This window comes from Hippoglossus stenolepis, chromosome 9, assembly GCF_022539355.2.
Source record: "Hippoglossus stenolepis isolate QCI-W04-F060 chromosome 9, HSTE1.2, whole genome shotgun sequence".
NCBI lineage: Eukaryota > Metazoa > Chordata > Actinopteri > Pleuronectiformes > Pleuronectidae > Hippoglossus > Hippoglossus stenolepis.
This window is the reverse complement of record NC_061491.1, coordinates 6,920,239-6,938,448: the sequence shown is the minus strand read 5'-3', so window position 1 is coordinate 6,938,448 and position 18,210 is coordinate 6,920,239. Positions and strand designations below refer to the sequence as shown.

Sequence of the window (18,210 nt, the reverse complement as noted above, 5' to 3'; positions counted from 1 at the left end):
ACATAGTTCAAAGTGATTCAAATCTCACAGGGGAAGAAGATACAAGGAAAAGGAGAGGGTATTAGTAGTTTAGGAGACATTCATCTCAAAAGGCTTCAGGCTACATGTCTTTCATTCAATTCTGACGGTTTAAGATTGATTTCTAGAAAAACAACAATACAATTAAGATAAAAAAGTGGCCAGTTCATTGGATGTTTTCAGCCCCTTTATTCTGTCCACTCCATCACTATGTCATTCTTAATACTACCACTAAATGGCGCCAGAGTAAAACAAATTGAAATCCTTCACTTTGCCTTTTGACAGTTCTTGTTTTTATTTAACCTTTGCATTAAAATGATCGTTTAACCCTTGACCTTATACTTGTATTTGCATTATAAAGTTTATCTGTGGGTCTCACTGCTTTGATAGAGTCTTGGATTTGATTCTTGACACTTAACACCTTAAACATGGATCCCTGCTCCCTATGTAGGTGTCAGAGTGAGCTGAACTGTGGGTCAAACCTCTAGATGGTTTAGAGTGGTTGGCATGCAATTGTCATGTATTGGATACTGGTGGCTGGGTATGAAAATGTGAATATGGCAGGGGTCTATAGACCTCTGACCAGTTCAATTATAATCTTAGAGAATAAATATTTAGGCCAAACTTTATCGACTATATATGAAATATGTAAAATCAGTTGCATCATGGTAATTTAGAGGACCATAACGTGAATATTCTCTGTTTCAATACTCATCAATATTTGTTCCTTTCTTTTTTTGTATGTGTGAGGACATCAGTGTAGGGGGCAACAAACATACCACAGCATCATCAAAAACATACTTACTGATTTTATTGATGTAATAATAGGAATTGGGACTTGTTCATATGTTCTGGTGGTCTCAATCAATCTATCAAGCCATCAGGATAGTGATGTGTTATTTTATTTTTATTATCTATTTCTGATTATAATTTCCCACCCAGAGTGAGCAAAGACCCATACGCTACTTGTAGTTGGCTTTTTTGATTTACCATAACCTGCATGGTTGAATACCTTTATTGTAAGTTGCTTTGGAGGAAAGCGCCAGGTAAATGAAATGTAATGTAGTGTAATGTAATAACCCCGAACGAAAGCAACAAGTCGTAGTTAATCTTTAAGTATGGGTAGATAATAATAATAATAATAATAATAATAATAATAATAATAATAATAATAATAATAATAATAATAATATCATCATTATCATCATCATTTTATTAATTGCAGATTTTATTTTTGAAAACTCGTGTACATTAACATACAGAGAGACACAAATGAGCTGAAGAAAAAACTAATAGCTTCAAATTTAAAATAAAATATTATCGGTCAATTAAAAAGTGTCATGTACAATTAGTTATTAAAATGTGTCTTATTCTCAACTCTTGACGCGGTGTCAGATCCTTGTGCCCCCGCAGAGGTAATGTCCGTTCATTATTATAGTTCGTGCAATGTTATGGTCGTTGCCATAAATGTGCACCATCACTATCTCATAGAAAGAACACAGTAGGGTTTGTATTTAAATTGACAGCTCGCGCGTTCACCGTAAACACTCCGCTCTCTCACAGGCTTCACTTGTTCTCTCAGATGCTAAATTGTCCGCGCCCTCTGTTTCTAGTCGGACGTTTAAGGGGACGGAAACCAAACAGCCACGTAGTAAAAGGCGAAGCTCGCAAAAAGGTGAGCATTTAATGTCTTTCATCACATTTCCCGAAACTGTCATTTGGTCATTTACACGCGGGCTTTGTAACAGGTTCACGCCACAGTGGGTAACTCGTTGAATTACTTGGAATATTTGTGAAATCGCTCCCGCACCGGCGCTGGCGTTTCCAGTTAGCATGTTAGCTCATTTAGCTTGACAGCTCCCGTCGTAAACACACCTAGCTAGCTGTCTCGCTAGCATCGCGAGCTTCATTTATATTCACCGACCGTTCAGTGTGGGCATCCTTGTCGTTAGCTGGTAGAGATGAACTGAAACCAGTCAACGCATAAGTGCAACGTAACAGCCTTAGGCTTTACGTTTATTGATGGCTGTCGCATTCTTTTTGTCCTCTGAAGCGGTTTGTCCAGCAATACGATGTTACACGGAGCCGATCGTAATTATCAATCGCGAATTTAGCAACACAGCCGCCGAGTCAAGTTATCTTTGAAAGCTAAAGACCAATAGTTTAAGATAATAGTATGACTTGAATGTCCATCTGCACGCCCCCAGTGTCAGAGTCTGAAAACCAGAAGTGCTAATCCTGCATCGCTTGTTGACAGATGCACATTTGTATGTGGGGCTTATATTTTACTGAATTGTCTGGAAGTATTTCATCATCTTATCAAAAGCTGTCAAACCGATATTCTCCACAATCTTAAATCGACATTAGAAAGCCTGACAGTGAATCGCTTGTGTGAGTCTGTGTCTGACAGTTTGGTAAAGTTGGAAACATATTCACAGATTCGAACTTCCCGGATCAATATGTCATAAGCGAAACGTTGTTAAAACACCAACACCGCCTCTTTCCCGCCGCAGTAAGGTAGACAACAGGCTACAACCCGATTTACATCCACACGAGTCGCCCTCAGAGCTGGACACAGAACATTGGTCTCTACTTATCAGCAGATTCCTACAGAGATTATATTAAATATGTTCTGATTGAGCTTTAGATGAGTTTCGATCTGTTGCATTTGTTATCACAGTTTGTATTATTCTTTCTCTGTGTGATTTTAGTGTTGCTTGCTAGTTAATCTATATTTAACTGCTCAATCTACTTAACTACCAAGCCAGCTTGTTAGCCCTTGACTCAAGCTTATGTTTAAATTGAAGCCCGTTGCCGTTCTTACATAACATTATTACTGCCACTTGTGAAGAGCCACACATTCCTCTGTGATGTATATTTATCTTCTTCTTGCGTCATATTCTCCTGTCAATTGTCTAACTGGATGTTTTCGGTCTTCAGTGCTGCCTGTGATCAGAAGCGTTGGACGTGCTCCCAGCTGGCCGGCCTCCAAAGATGGTTTTGTGAATCGTTCTTTCCAGAGGTGCACCAGCAGTGCTCTGACTGTTCAGCTTCCTAATGGATATTAAAACCAACCAGTCAGAAGCAGTACAAATGGAGGCCAGTGTTTATCAAGAAGACCAAGTTATAAAATCCAAAGACACTGAAGCCCACGCTATAGAAGGGGTAACACAATTGGACCAACAAGGACAGGATAACACACAAAACACAAAAGGGAATATTTGTAATGGTGAGTCATGATTTTGTCTTGATGGGATACAAATAAGTCTCTCGTACACAGTGATGTGTGCTGAGTCTGCCGACTGCATGTGTTAATGGAAAGAGTGTTTACAATATTTTTTTTCTTTTTTCTGTGTGAACTTATGAAAGATGCTAACTGTTGTGGGTTAGACATATATATATATATATATATATATATATATATATATATATATATATATATATATATATATATATATATATATATATATATATATATATATAATATATTTATTACATTCTTACAAGAATATAACAAAGAAGTTTGTCTTCATGCTTTGTTATACTTGTTTTGGACTCTGTACACCAATCTGCAAAGTTTTCCCCTTTAGGCCATATTACTAGGCTCTCCTTTATCCAACAACATGCATGACCTGTTTTACTGTCTACTACAAACCCTGAGGCCTTCTACTGCTCAATGTTACACGGCTCTTTTCACTAATGCATTAAATAGCTGAACTGAAGTCTAAATAATCATCATCAGAGGGTAACTAATCTTATAGCGTTTACGCTTTAAGATAAAACAAACAAACTGGAAATGTATGAATATTTCAGCTAGTTTGGGTGACACACAAAAGACGGGTAGAATAAAAATTGCCAAAATTACAGATGGTTATATCCTGACAGGTGAAATCAGACAGGTTTCTGCACAAACTTGACAAAGCCACAAATAGAACCACAAGCACATGGAAGGGTTTTCACAGGGTTTAAACAGTGCGCGCCATGTTTAGTATGTTGAATCTGTTGTTCCCCTTTAGGGAGCATGAGAACTCTTTTTTTTATTCTTAGAGACTATTGTAACAGCAATGTTTGAATTTGTACTTTAAGCCTGGATTCTAATCTTAACTATTTTTTTTACAATATTAAATATGTATTACTTAATAACAAACAGGTTTTCAAAGCCCTTAAAGCAGTTTGCCTTGCAAGGTGAGCCTGGAGTAGGTGCAGCGTAAGAGATGCTTTAGTAGCCACCTTTATAGCTGCCTATCTTTCACTAATGCAATTGAAGCTTGACAAAGTTGTCCAGCCAGTTTGCCAAGCTAATCACATCCACTTTAGTCTAGTTCTGGAGACCGTATTGTGACTTTTGTCACAATTCTCACATTCCTCTTGCAGGTCCTGTTAGTTCAGGGGTGATGTCAAATGGTGATGGACTGGCTGATGGGTTTGGTGCTGCAGAGCACACCCGTATGAACGGGTCCCTGCATCCGACAGCACCACCGCAGAGCACCAGCTCCCCTGTCAACTCCCAGACCCAAGAGGACTCCCAAGGTGTGGCTGCTTATCAACCCATGATGCTAGAGAAGTCTGAGGGGGCTAGTGCTGTGGTCACGGTTCACAAGGGTGATACATTGCAGTCCCTCAGACTCAGTATGCCTATGCAGGAGACTGAATTGTGTAAGCATAAACGTATGTGGAGTGAATCCCCCCTTTTAAAACCTCCCTGCACTTTTCTGTAGGATGTTTTGGTTTTTCGGATCGTGCAAACATTATTTTTAACTCCCTTGTGTGTATTATCTGAACAGATGGATTCAGTGGGAATGTCTTTTAGTTGTTTGAGTCCATCTTCTTTCTGCAACTCCCACAGGCATTTAATAGCCTGATTAGAATTTGATGTGGGTGCTTCAGTTGGAATAGAATGTGGACTAATGGCTGTATTTTGGAACAAATTCCTCTGTTATGTTCTCTTTTAGGTGCTATTTTAAAGCATTGCTGCTACATTCACAATACTTATATAGCATAACTAAGTTTAGCCTTAAGGTGATATTTCTGGCTTCATAACATATAATTACTATATAAACTATACAGCATCACATGAATCATATAGTATCTTTTTGATGGCACATGAACATAGCTGATGCAATTCACATTTATTCAGTGCATTTATAGAAGTCTTCATTGAATGTTACAAGCAGCTTCACTCTTCACAATATACAGCAAAGCCTCATACAAGCATTTTACAAAGTGCCTGACTAATGATGCAACATAAGGCTCAATGTCAGGAGTTCCCTTTTACAGTCATAGAAAATCAATCATGCGTAAATCATTTGCTGTGGTGAACTTCGCAGTATGTGATGATTTGATGATCATTCATTTTTTTTAGCTATAGCCAACCAGAAGCCATCACTGGAGATGGAGAATGAGGAGAAGATTCGCCTGGATGCTCGCCGGCGCCTGGAAGAGCAGCTCAAACAGTACAGAGTGCAAAGACATAAGGAGAGGGTGAGTACCTCGAGTTGCTGTTGGGTTAAAGACCGCGCTAAATTTTTATCACAACTTTAAATATAACCAGGTCAACCTTCAATTGATTCAATTTCAAAATTCTCATGTTTCCTCAGCCACCCATGTCTACCTTCCAGCATTGTTGCCTTCCAATTTTTCACCCATCTATTTGTTTTTTAGCAAAATGTTTAGCAATAAACAGATTTGGAAGAAATCTATCTATCTTAGATATTGTAGTTTATGACCCAATTTATTCATTTGTTGGGTGGGAGGTTCTGCCATTAGTGAAGATTTTTGTTTTAGTAGGAACTCAAGTGAAGTCTGTTGGTAATTGCAATCCAAAAATCATTTCCTTTTTATATATATATATATATATATATATATAGCTCTATTTTGTTGCCATGACATAATTTGATTCTTTCCTTCCATCTGTTTTCTAGTCTCACCGCACCACCACCAAGAACAGGCCCTTCAGCACACTGGATCCAGAGCTCATGCTGCATCCTGAGAGTCTGCCCCGCGCCAGCACTCTTGCCATGACGACGGAGTATTCCTTCCTGAGGACCAGTGTCCCACGTGGTCCCAAAGTGGGTAGCTTGGGAATTCCACCCTCCAAGGAGAGGAAGTCCAAGTCACCCCGTCCCAGCAAGATTCACTCCTTGGCGGACTACAAGTCTCCTGAGAATGATGATGGTGGTGGAGGAGGAGGAGGTGGAGGTGGAGGAGGTGGAGTAAGGACAACAGACAACTCAATGAGCTCCCTCCAGTCCACAATTAGCTCTGTGTCCACACTGTCTGAGGTTAGTGTGATGTCAGAGGGTAGCACCTGTGAGAAGGATACACAGCCTGGCGTTCCATTCCAAATCGGGGACAATGTCTCAGAAATTGACGGCAGCGAGTCAGGAACGAGGCCAGGGAACGATGGCAACGACAGCGACAGCTCGTCCTACAGCAGTGTGTCTACCAGGGGGACGTACGCTATGCTCTCTGCAGCAGTGGAAAGACAGCAGGGGCCCTACACAGTGGAGGGGAGGGAGATCGCTGCTGAGGCCATGGGTCAGTTCCCTTCCCTGCAGGAGGTGCTGCAGGCGGCCAGTGAAGAGCAACACCTGCTGGATCTGGAGCAGCGGAGAGAAGGGACAGCAGAGCCTCGGAGTCGCAGGGACAGTTTCTCCAGCAGGTATTTGTTAACATCAGATAGGGATCACATTACTTTAGCCAAATTCTGTAATAATTTGGTTGATGAATAACAAAACAAAACTTTAAATGTCCACTTAAAGTAATTATTGTGATAATACAAATTGTTAGTCTCTATTGACGTTTATTTCCATTTAAATTTGTTTCAGTGTCTCTTTGGAGAGTTCAGTGATGGGCCATGATGAAATGCTCCAAGTGCTCAAAGAGAAAATGAGACTCGCGGGCCAGCTGGAGTCCTTGTCATCGGAGGCCAATCAGGTTAAATAACAAATTGATTTCTATAATCGTATTTTCCACTGCCTCTGGACAAAGTATATACAGCATTATTAATTGTGTGCATGTTAGAAAGTGCTCAGGGTGCTCTTGTGCGTAAGTATAGCTTCTCAGTACCGGTGGCAGGGCTGTTTACTCTTTTAAACTTTTAAACAGTTTTTTCATGCACATAAATTTCCCCACTTTAGTGCACTAATAGGACTGTCTGTGTTTGCATAAACACAACTTGCATTCAATTATAACAACAATGTAACACCATAATAAGTACTACTAATAAATACCAATGTGTCACAGCATTGAAAAAAAGATTACATTGAGCTTACTGGCTGTTTACTTACCTGGGTATGCTGCCAAGCTAATGACACTATACTAGAATCACTGAGAATGAGTTTGTCTAAGTTCTGACCAAAGTTATCTGTCCTTCAGGCTCTCAAAGAAAAGACAGAGCTTCAGGCCCAGCTGGCTACAGTCAATGCTCAGCTGCAGGTGAAGAATGAGGAGGCTCAGGTGAGCCAGGACAGACGGAGCGCCCTCACTTCACAGGTTGGCACGCTGAGGCAGAACTGTAGCCAGCTAGAGAAAGCCATGGTGGAACTTCAGGGAAGTCTGGAAAGCAAGAATGCCAGTCTAGCGTCATTAAGCAATGACCTGAAGGTGGCTGAGGATCAATACAACAGGCTGATGGGGAAGGTGGAGGAGATGCAAAACACTGTGGTCATAAGAGATAATACAGGTGATTGATGGAGACCTGGAGAGCAGAGTTTAAAAAGATGTTGTCACCATCACCCCTGTTGTTAAAGTAGGTGTTTTGGTGTCATACTTATGCAGTTCAGGAGTTGCGTCAGCAGATGGGTGGTCTTCAGAACCAGCTGCAGCAGGTTCAGCTGGAGCGCAGCACCCTGCAGAGCAGACTGAAAACCTCACAGGCTGAGATCGACTCGCTCCAGCAGGTCAGACAGTGGTACCAGCAGCAGCTGGCACTGGCCCAGGAGGCTAGAGTACGACTGCAAGGTGAAATGGCCAACATGCAGGTGAGGGCTCTAAGCCGATGCCTTTTGGGGTTTTTTCATCATGCCACACATTAGACAGTCATGTCATGACATGTCAAAGATGAGACATCCTATATTTCCTCTTTTTTCCCCTAGGCTGGACAGATGAATCAGATTGGTACTCTGGAACATCTGAAGCTGGAGAATGTGACACTGTCTCACCAGCTCACTGAGACGCAACATCGCTCCATCAAAGAAAAAGAGCGTATCGCTGTTCAGCTGCAGAGCATTGAGGTATATTCTCCCAACATCCCTGTCTGACCTTATACCATTATTATTTTTGTTAAGTCTGTTTCCAAAACAACCCATATAAAAGTTATCATTCAGCCAGACACTTTATTTTTAAATAACCAAGTTTTTGTAAATTTACAAGAATGGATTCAAGTAGAGAAATGTTTTTTATTGAATTGAGCACATGATTTAAAACCTTTTTGATGTAGGCTGACATGCTGACCCAGGAAGCATCTTTCAAGCAAATCCAGGATGCAAAGACCATGGTGGAAGACGACCTGCAGCACAAACTGGAGGAGTTTGAGGACGAGCAAGAGCGCTTATTAAAACTGGCCAACACAGCCAGCACCCTGGAAAGGGAACTTGAGCAGGTAGTCATGCCAAATGTAACAATAACTTGTTTTCATCCTTGAGTTGTTGGATAAATTCTTTGTGAATTCTGTTCTAAATTGTCTGGCTCTTTCTTTCTAAGGTGAAGTTGAGCCTTTCCCAGAAGGACTTGCAGCTGCAGTCACTGCAGAAAGAACATCTGGAGCTGATGCGCCAGCTGACAACCACTCAGGAGAACCTGCACACCAAAGAGCAGTCCATCAACCAGCTAGAGGCCCGCTACCTGGAACTGGAGGCCCAGCTGGCTGAGCTGCAGGCAGAGGGCAACGTCAAGGACGACAACATCCAGTTCCTCCAGAACGAGAAGATTGTCCTGGAGGTAGCGCTTCAAGCAGCACGGGCCGACAAGAGTCAGCTTGACGAGGGCGCTGAGCGACTCGGAGAGGATGTTCTGGTGGCATCAGATGTCTTAGATCAGCTCAGACAGGACGTCCAGGTCAAAACCAATCAGGTATGAGAATGTGAGGTAAAATAATTAAAACTAAATACTCATGCATGGAGAAATCAGCACATGCATTACCAGTACCTGTACAACAAATATGGACATAACCCTGTGGGCTTGGTCATCATCATATTCCAATCTACAACTGTTGACACCTTGAGTTAGATATGGTTAGATACCATGGTGACCAGCAATTGTGTATGTACACATGGTAGAATGCTTGTATTATCCACATCAGTTTTGACTGGAATTCAGTAATTTAGTCATTCTAATTCAAACAGTATTGTATATGATTATTTTTCCTTATGGATTACCTCTCCACCATCATGTAGTGAATAAAGTTTTTGCTTTGTTTCAGATTGAAACTCTCCAACAAGAAAATAGTGTCCTGAAAAAACAAGCTCAGAAATTTAAGGAGCAGTTCCAACAGCAGAAGGTAAGACATCTCCATGGCTCCTACTTGAGATCATGTCCATCTCTCTCATACTATGTATCATTTGCAGAAGCCAGAAAGAAGTTTAGACTAAACATACATTTATAAAACACTTGTCAGAAATCTCTCAGCCAGCTAAGTCTTGAGCGATCGTGGGAGGATGTATTGTAGAACCAGATGGCTGTCATTTCTGAACAATGCCCAAAGTACTGGTTGACAGGGTGAATTGAGCAATGGAGGATGCTGCTCATTTTGCATTGACAGGCTGTCATAAAGTGGGTGAAGTTAATTGACAGAATGACAGAAATGTCATTCTTGTCATATAAGGTCCGAGTTTTTGGAGACCATCTTAAATATCATGGATGAACATTCAACTTTGATTCAATTCAGACTGGAATCCATGAAAAGCTAATTGCTGCAACTCTGGTACTAAACTTTCTGCATTATCAGCAAACAATTTTCTCTACATTGCATCTAAAATATTGACATAAATGAGGAGTGAAGTGGCAGACTCTGCAGCAGGACTCTTTTTTTCTGAATTGAAAGATTCAGTCCTTTTTTTCTAATCATGTTTGATATAATCAGATTTCATTATATTGTCTGTGGTACACTTATGCAGCTGTTCATACATTCATGGATTCATTACCTGACAGAAACCTCTTTTGACACAAATAATTTAAAACATGCATGTGCTCGTGGATCAGACTATTACTACTATTGTTCCTATATATTCTCAGGATGTCTGGATCGAACAGCTCATTCTTATCTGGCTGGGACACTCCAAAAACAGATTTTATTTGTTTCAGTACATTGTATAGTAGATTTTGATGAACAGGGTTATGTCCTGCTGCCTCACCCAATTTCTACTGAACTTCAGCTGGCAGACAGCCACCCTGACATTTTTATTTTTATGATGTGTTCATAATCATTTCCTTTTCGATGATGTTAAGCTGTTCAGGCCCAGGATCATAAGAACAGCCCCAAATTATGACACTCCCTCCACCCTGTTTCCCCGCTGGGATGATGATGTCATGTTCATATACAGTGCCCTCTTCACATCACACATAGAGCTGCATGTTCCTCACAACCAAGTCAACTTTAGTCTCATCAGTCCACAAAACATTTTGTCATTAGTCTTGTGTTGTTTCAAAGTGCTCTTTAGTGAAGTTCCAGTGCAAAGTGATAGAGCGGAAGCTTTGTCTGTGCTGTCCTTGGTATGGGCAAAGTGCTCCATGCAATTATGTACCATGATTTGCATATGGTAGATCTGCATATGGTCATGGCCACAGATTTTAATCAGCTCCAACAGTTCCTTAAAATCTTTAGTTGTTACCCTGTTTGTTCTATTTTTTTTTTGCCTCATTTAACATTCTGCTTTCTGCTTTTTGGAGAATGCAGTGGGCGTCCACATCTAGTGAGAGCAGCCACAGAGCTGTATCGCCTCCATTTATCGACTGTTTGTCTCACTGTGGAAAAGTCTTTTTTTATGAAGCATTGTTCACATCAGCATGTGTTTCTCATGAACAACAAATTAACTCATCCTGACTCCCGTTAGCTTTGGTTGAATCATAATTAACCTGATGCAGTTTTTATTTTTATTTATTTCATATTTTTCAGCCTACACTGAATGATGAAATCTACCTGGATATAGATTGTGTTATCAATTCAAATAGATTGTTGTGTGTCATTCATTATTATAACTTAGATCAAGAACTGACCATACACATATGTCTGAATGCATGTAATTCCTAATGCTTCACGTTCTCGCCACTGTATAGACTTTCTTCAGTAAAACGTATCTCACTCAAGCCTCCAGATGATGCAGTGTGTGTGTGTGATTCCAATCCTGTCGCAGCTCTCTCTCCTACAGTTGGCTGGGAAATTGCCTCAGTTGAGACAAACATGCGCGAGCCTACTCACTCTCTTTGAAAGGAGAAAATACTCACTTCATTTGGTTTCTGTTTTATGTAAACCCCTCATGAGACACACAATGTCATTGACTTCACAGGTGATGGTGGAAGCATACCGCCGGGACACCAGCTCCAAAGACCAGCTGATCAGTGAGCTCAAGTCCACCAAAAAGCGTCTGTTGGCGGAGGTGAAGGACCTGAAGCAGGAGCTGCTGGGCGTCGAGGGGGAGAAGCAGAAGGCAGAGTTAGAACAGGTCCGGCTGCAGAAGGAGGTGGTGAGAGTCCAGGAGCAGATGTGTAACATGGAGGCTCATCTGCAAACCATTCAGGATGAAAGGGGTCAACTAGAAATGCAGGTCCAGGTAGAGATATTTAATGTTTCCCACTGAATTTACTTTACAAACTATTTTAAAATTCAAGTTAAAAAAGAAGTCAATTTTTTGTGTTGTAATGTTAGGTTTTCTGTTTTCCTCTCATTTTAGTCTCTACAGTTTGACCAGAGTCAGCTAGCAGCAGTGACACAAGAGAACGAGGGCCTCAGGAAACAGGTGGAAGAACTGGAGGGTGTAGCCAAAAAGTGAGTCATTGTGTTGTGGAGCCTGAATGATTCCCACAGTAATGATGAATATCTCTGTAGTCATGTGCTATTTATACGCACAAATATGGGATATTGATTACACAATCCATGAGTCAGTACATGTGTGTTTTCTGTATCATCTTTATTTGTAAGTAAAATATGATTTAGATTGTACAGTCATCACACCTACATCTTGTGTCCATGTGTATGTGTGGTCTGCTGTGGGCTGTGAACATAGTACAATTTGAACTTATTTGCTTATATGCATCAAATAGGGCCATCTCAGAGCAGAAGGTGCGTGTTAAGCGGCTGGGCACGGATTTGACCAGTGCTCAGAAGGAGATGAAGGCCAAACATAAGGCCTACGAGAACGCCGTGGGCATCCTGAGCAGGAGGCTCCAAGAGGCCCTGACTGACAAGGAGGCGGCCGAGGCAGAAGTGGTCAAACTCAAGGCCCAGGTGTCTGATGGGGGAAACAGCCAGGTCTTACAGGTACTGTTCAAGCCTGCCAGACTTTCACAGTTCCTTGAAAAATTCAGAATAGCAATGTCTGGAGAATTCGCTACGCGTAACAGACTCAAAACTGAAACAAACTAAATTAATGCAAATATCTCATGAAAAAGTGGAGCCATAAATGTAGAAGAAGCCTGGAAAGACAATGGGCGACAACAACGGTTGGTCAATGAGGCCAACCGTTCTTAAAACCAACTTATAGATTCTGACATTCACCGATGTTTTCTTATCTGGGATTTCTTCATATGTAAGAACAGAATCTACGCACACTGAAGAGCACATCTTACGCACACTTGATAACTGATTGACGCTTGTGGAAAATAATTGGTTATTGTGTTTGATACAGCTTTCACTGAATGTGTAAATGCACTATATCGTATTTTGTGGTATGCTATGCAGTTTAAGAGGGTTGTATTTTTCATCCAGGATAAGATAAAGGCTCTGCAAGAGGAGCTGCAGGTTGTGTCCAACAGCAAGACTATGCTCGAAAAGGAGCTGCAGGAAGTGATCACCCTCACCTCCACAGAGCTGGAGGATTACCAGGAGAAAGTGATGGAGCTCGAGGATGAGGTGAACTACTGTAAAATAATTGTATCCGTTTATGTTAATCAGTTCATATATTTGGAACTGCTCTCTCTGGTTTATTGGGAAAGTATCATTTCCTCTTTTGAAAATTACCATGTACGTGTGAGCTCTATGTTCTTAAATCAATGCATTAATTTAGGTTGTGTTGTATTTTTGCCATTTCACAGCTTCAAGAGTCACGGTGCTTCAAGAAGCGGATCAGGAAGTTAGAAGATGCCAACAAGAAGCTAGCACTTGAGCTAGAGCATGAAAAAGGGAAATTGGTTGGATTGGCACAGTCCCACAATACTCTGCGGGAGCATTCCAACATTTTGGAGTCTGCCCTCGCTAAGAGGGAAGCAGATCTTGTCCAACTCAACTTACAGGTAAAACATTTTTTATTGTATTTTATAATGTTGTTATATATCTTTAATTAAAAAAATAAAGAAATATACCCCAAATGTATTATGAGAATGTTGATTTATTTTTGTTCATTGTTCTAGGTCCAAGCTGTTCTGAAGCGTAAAGAAGAGGAGGACCAGCAAATGAAGCAGGCAGTACATTCTCTGCAGCTTTCCTTGGAAAAAGAGAAAACCAAAGTCAAGGACCTGAAGGAACAGGTAGGAGCTCTAATAAGATGCAGGATTTTCTCCTCATTGAGTTGAAATTCAAACTCAACATCATTTGCTAGTCAAATAATTTAATGGAATCTATAATTTAAATATATTTTAATCTGAAGGAGCATCTAAAGAAACCATAAATATTAGAAAGCTGAATTTTTACATTCTTCTATAAGAAGTCAATTGCTTTTATCCGTTGTTTTAGGGTTAGGGTCCTGAATATTTGGATTTCCTGGAGTCTTTTAGGTTGTAATAATATGTTGTGTCCTTTAGGTGGCAGCAGCAAAGGCTGAGGCAGCCCACAATAGACGGCACTACAGGGCGGCCATGCTGGAGCTGTCAGAGATCAAGAAGGACCTGCAGGCCAAAGAGGACCTGGTCAAAGCTCTGCAGAGGGAATCACTCAAACTACAGTACGAACATCTGTCTCTAAAAAAATTCAATGACTTTAAATCTAATTTTATGTTGTAAAAGCTGCCGTAGTTGTATGTGTTACCAGTCATTTATCAGTGAATATGTTGTACTCTGCAGGGCTCAGGATGAACAGCATGCTCAGGAGGTTTCTAGGTTCCAGGAGGAGCTGAGTGAGGCTCATTCACAGCTCCAGATCCTCCAGAAACAATTGGGCGAGGAACTGGCCAAGCAGCCGCTCACTCACCAAGAGGTACAGATTCTGAAGCAGTCAGGCTGATATTTAATGTGTCTATTAGAAGCCATGGTCGTCTACTTCTGATATAATTGACATGATGCAGTTTGTATTTTTATATAATTTTGTATTTGTCGGAATTTAATCTTAATAGGACATTTTATTCATGCACTATTTTATCGAGAGGTTTAGGGTCCCACTGTTCTAGAAATCTGTTTCACTTCAGTTTGACCCATCACTTGTTATTGGTGATTAACTGATGACTAACGTTGACTGTTTGTTCAGGTTGAAGACCTGAAGTGGGAGGTGGAGCAGAGGCAGAGGGAGATTGAAGCTCAGCGCCAGCAGGTGGAGATGATGGAGCAGTGTCATCACAGGGAGCTGGACAACCTACAGACAGCTCTGGGGGCAAGTTCTCACTACATTTTAAGATATGGACACAAAGCTGTCAAGTGCATAACAAATAATTATTGTTGTATTTGCAAATACATACAATTATATTTACTAAAGTATAATTGGAGCCGAGAGGGAAACACAGGATGAAGTGAGCACTGTAATCACTTCTGTACTGAATTTAGGATTACCACCATCTAGCCTGTTTTGAAAATGGTTTATAATGAACAAAATGATCTGTCGGGCTCAGAACATCAAGGTGGAGCTGGAGTCAGTGCAGGAGGAGCTGAGCGGCACCAGGAAGGACAAGTTTATGCTGCAGGCCAAAGTGGGTGAACTGAGGAACAGCATGAAGACAGTCCTGTTGCAGAACCAGCAATTCAAACAGGACCTCAAACAGAGCCGCCTGAGGAAGGTAACACACTGTTTCTTCTCTTTGAAAAGTTTTCCCAAGTTTATTAGTTTGTTTTCTCAAAAGGTCTGCAGACTACAGACTGTGCAAACCTTTGAACATTTCTACTTGACTAATAAGCTTCTAAAGCTGCTTTCAGATATGTACTGAAGTTCATGGAATTTTGTGGAGGGCTCTATGTGAAAACACAAAGGTCAGAATCTGTTGCCTTGGACATTTTTTCCCAGCAGCAATGTAAAATGTCTGGAAAATTTAAGAGTGAGCCCATGTGAGAGTACAGAAGGAAAATTTCCAGAAAATTCACAGCGAGTGAGGGGGCATGTAGATGATGTTTTGAATACGTGACGGATGCGAAATTGGAAGAATACCAATATCACAGAATGACAAAGAGATGTCAGAAGATGCTGACGAAGAAGACAACTTGGAAAGACAACGAGATTCGAGAGCTTTTGTTGATTAGAGTAAAAACAATGCGTTTTCTGCTGCAGGATTAATACGTTATGTCCTGCCTCCATCATGTTGCAGAAATTATCCTGATGTTGTGAACCTCTCTGACTCACTATCTCCTGCTGCATTCTTCAAATGTGAAAGGCAAACTCCAAAAATCTCCACACATATTGCATGGAGTTCATGTCTGAAAACAGCTTTTGTAACTTAACATCATTTGAAACTCTCTATCGTTAAGTTGCTCTTTAATCGTCTTGCCATGATGGTTTTCAAATATGAGCAAAAAATCGTCAGCTGTCATCAGACACAGTTAAAGAACTTTATAACTAAAGTATGTTAGTATTTTCAGCATTTCAGCCGACAGCCACTTGCTGCTATGTAGTTACCCAAGTGGGTGTACCCCTAAATTTCTACAGCATGAGTAATGCTCACAAAGCCAAAGATTAAAAGGCCAGTGTTGTAAGTACACTGCCAAATAAGAAACGCCCGCTAAAGAAAGATGACTAAATCCACCCCTGTAATGATGTTGTTGCTGCAGCAGCGGATGGAGCTAAAGAGTGAGGGGAACCCATCCAACTCTGTGACACCAGTGAAGATCCCAGACTGCCCAGTGCCTGCCTCCCTCCTGGATGAGTTACTGAAACCATCAGCTTCTGTCAACAAGGAGCCCCTCAACAACCTGCACAACTGTCTCCGGCAGCTCAAGTAAGCCTATTGTTGTGACTGCATGACTGAACATTATCAACGTACCTTCATGAAGCATTTTGTGTTGTTCCCCAAAAGCCAGAATACATATGATGTGTTTTTTTTCCTCAGGGAGGAGATGGACAGCCTCCAGAAGCAGATGGAAGAACACACAGTGACAGTACATGAGTCAGTGAGCTCATGGACAGACACAGAACTGGGACTTCAGAACAACATCTCCAAATCATCAACACCGCAAACCAACATGGTGGTAAACAACAACAATGAAGAAGAACAGCAGCAATCATAACAGAAGAACTTTTCTCAGGCCAATAGAGGGAGAGTGGAGTTTTATCCACAAAGGCACCTTTTAGTCATAATCTTTCTCTTAACAATTGCTGCCAACATTTGGCGTTCTCCCATTGGCACAGAAGTGCTTTTGCAGAGTAATACTATATATATCATAGCTTTATTCTTTCCTTTTTTGATGGTTGTTTATATTTTTGTTTTGCTAAATTCACATTTATTTATTTAGAGTTTAAGAATTACAACTTTTCCTTTGACAGCCACTAAAAGGATCCCTCTTCGATTTCCCCTTAGTTCAGCAGTTTTACTCACTAAAAGGTATTTAGTCATTGTCCCCCTTATAAAAATAAATTGGTGGCTTTGATGCTGCTTAATAATGGCTGACATTATTTTTAAGTGTTTTTGGTGACAGAAACAGCGGTTGAGTCTGCCACCAGACTGGCAATGAACTGTTCTTCCATTTCGTTGTGCCTGTGTATGAGTGAAGTTGCCTAACTATGATTTAACTGACATGCTTACGCTTCCATGTTGTTTCTAAAAAAGCTTGTGATGAAACATCATCACCTCTTTTTCAGGAAGTTCAAAGTCATATACAGCTGTCATCTGTCTTTTTTGGTATGGCCTCTTGTTAAAATGCAGTGTTTCTTATGTTGGATGTTACCATATCACCTTGGGTTCCTACAACTCTATAAACATTAATCTCAGTTATGTATGAAGGTGTTTTGTCTAGCATGGACTGCAGTAATTCGCACGCAAAAAAGCCTTAAGCAATCTTTAATATGCTGTAAAGGACTAAGTCAGTTTGGATGAACGTATTTCTGCTGAGGGTGTGTGCAAGATGTAATGTGTTGTATTGTTTGTGTGCGCAAAGAATGGTTTATTGTATAGCAAGTGGGTCACATCAACTGACATTGCACAGTAGGTGATCAAACCTAAACTGACTGAGAGAGAAAGACATAAGACGATGCAGAAAAGTTACTTTTATCAGCAGGTGCAATCAGATGTGTTCATTTTCTGTTGTTACATTTGGTACATACTGTATTAACAAAAAATAACCCTTGAATCAGATGTTATTCTTGTGTTATGGCTGTTTCATGGGTAATGGGATAAGTTAATTGTTTCCAGAGGTTAATATATAAATACACTTCCTTTTTTGTATGATTGTAACTGTTTAATAGTGTAAAGAAGATGAAAGACAAGATATCAAATGCAAACCATGAATTGAAGCCGATAGTAATTTTGTAGAGAGGTCATTGGATGGTTTAGATTTCTGCATGCAATTGTGCTGCAGCTGCTGTGCTCATTCCCACGCTAAAGAAAACTGTTTTTGAAACACCAAATTTCCAAAGGGACAATACATATTTTGAAAATACTTGTTGGTGTTAATAACAACAAAAACATTGAAGAATGGACTGTACTCAACTTGAACTTTCACTGTAACTAATCAGTATGTAACAATAACATTTGCTGAGGCACTTGCGCTGTATGCATAAACCTGCTGTATGTTTTTTCTTCTTTTCAAAGATTGGAATCCATTCATTCCTGTTTTATCATTTGTGCTGGGAGATGTGGTTGTAACGATCATAAAATTGCACTATTCATCTGTCATCACTGCTTGTGCTCA

At 40.6% G+C, this 18,210-nt stretch overlaps 1 protein-coding gene across 4 annotated transcripts; it reads left to right on the top strand.

The window, feature by feature from the left end:
- Positions 1-1,591: 1,591 nt before the first annotated feature.
- golga3 (golgin A3) lies at positions 1,592-18,194 on the top strand. Of its 4 annotated transcripts, none has more exons than XM_035165171.2 (24): positions 1,592-1,693; positions 2,959-3,247; positions 4,393-4,548; positions 5,381-5,499; positions 5,940-6,679; positions 6,846-6,954; positions 7,396-7,702; positions 7,798-8,000; positions 8,115-8,252; positions 8,459-8,620; positions 8,722-9,090; positions 9,440-9,517; positions 11,523-11,786; positions 11,907-12,001; positions 12,277-12,493; positions 12,941-13,084; positions 13,267-13,464; positions 13,582-13,698; positions 13,972-14,111; positions 14,230-14,362; positions 14,630-14,752; positions 14,988-15,152; positions 16,135-16,301; positions 16,413-18,194. In XM_035165171.2, exons 2-24 carry the CDS (start codon positions 3,076-3,078, stop codon positions 16,588-16,590), a joined length of 4,494 nt encoding a protein of 1,497 aa, XP_035021062.2. In that variant the 5' UTR covers positions 1,592-1,693; positions 2,959-3,075; the 3' UTR covers positions 16,591-18,194. The 4 variants fall into 4 exon arrangements, with proteins under 4 accessions (XP_035021062.2, XP_035021061.2, XP_035021060.2 ...); XM_035165170.2 differs by having other exon boundaries at positions 4,393-4,674; positions 16,138-16,301; XM_035165169.2 differs by having other exon boundaries at positions 4,393-4,674.
- The last annotated feature ends 16 nt before the right edge of the window (positions 18,195-18,210 follow it).

Excerpts from the sequence above, each read along its gene's own strand:
- golga3 (XM_035165169.2), top strand. The coding sequence starts at position 3,076 with ATGGATATTAAAACCAACCAGTCAGAAGCAGTACAAATGGAGGCCAGT. Across the intron at positions 6,680-6,845 it reads AGGGACAGTTTCTCCAGCAG|TGTCTCTTTGGAGAGTTCAG; the intron begins GTATTTGTTAAC and ends AATTTGTTTCAG. Across the intron at positions 11,787-11,906 it reads AACTAGAAATGCAGGTCCAG|TCTCTACAGTTTGACCAGAG; the intron begins GTAGAGATATTT and ends CTCTCATTTTAG.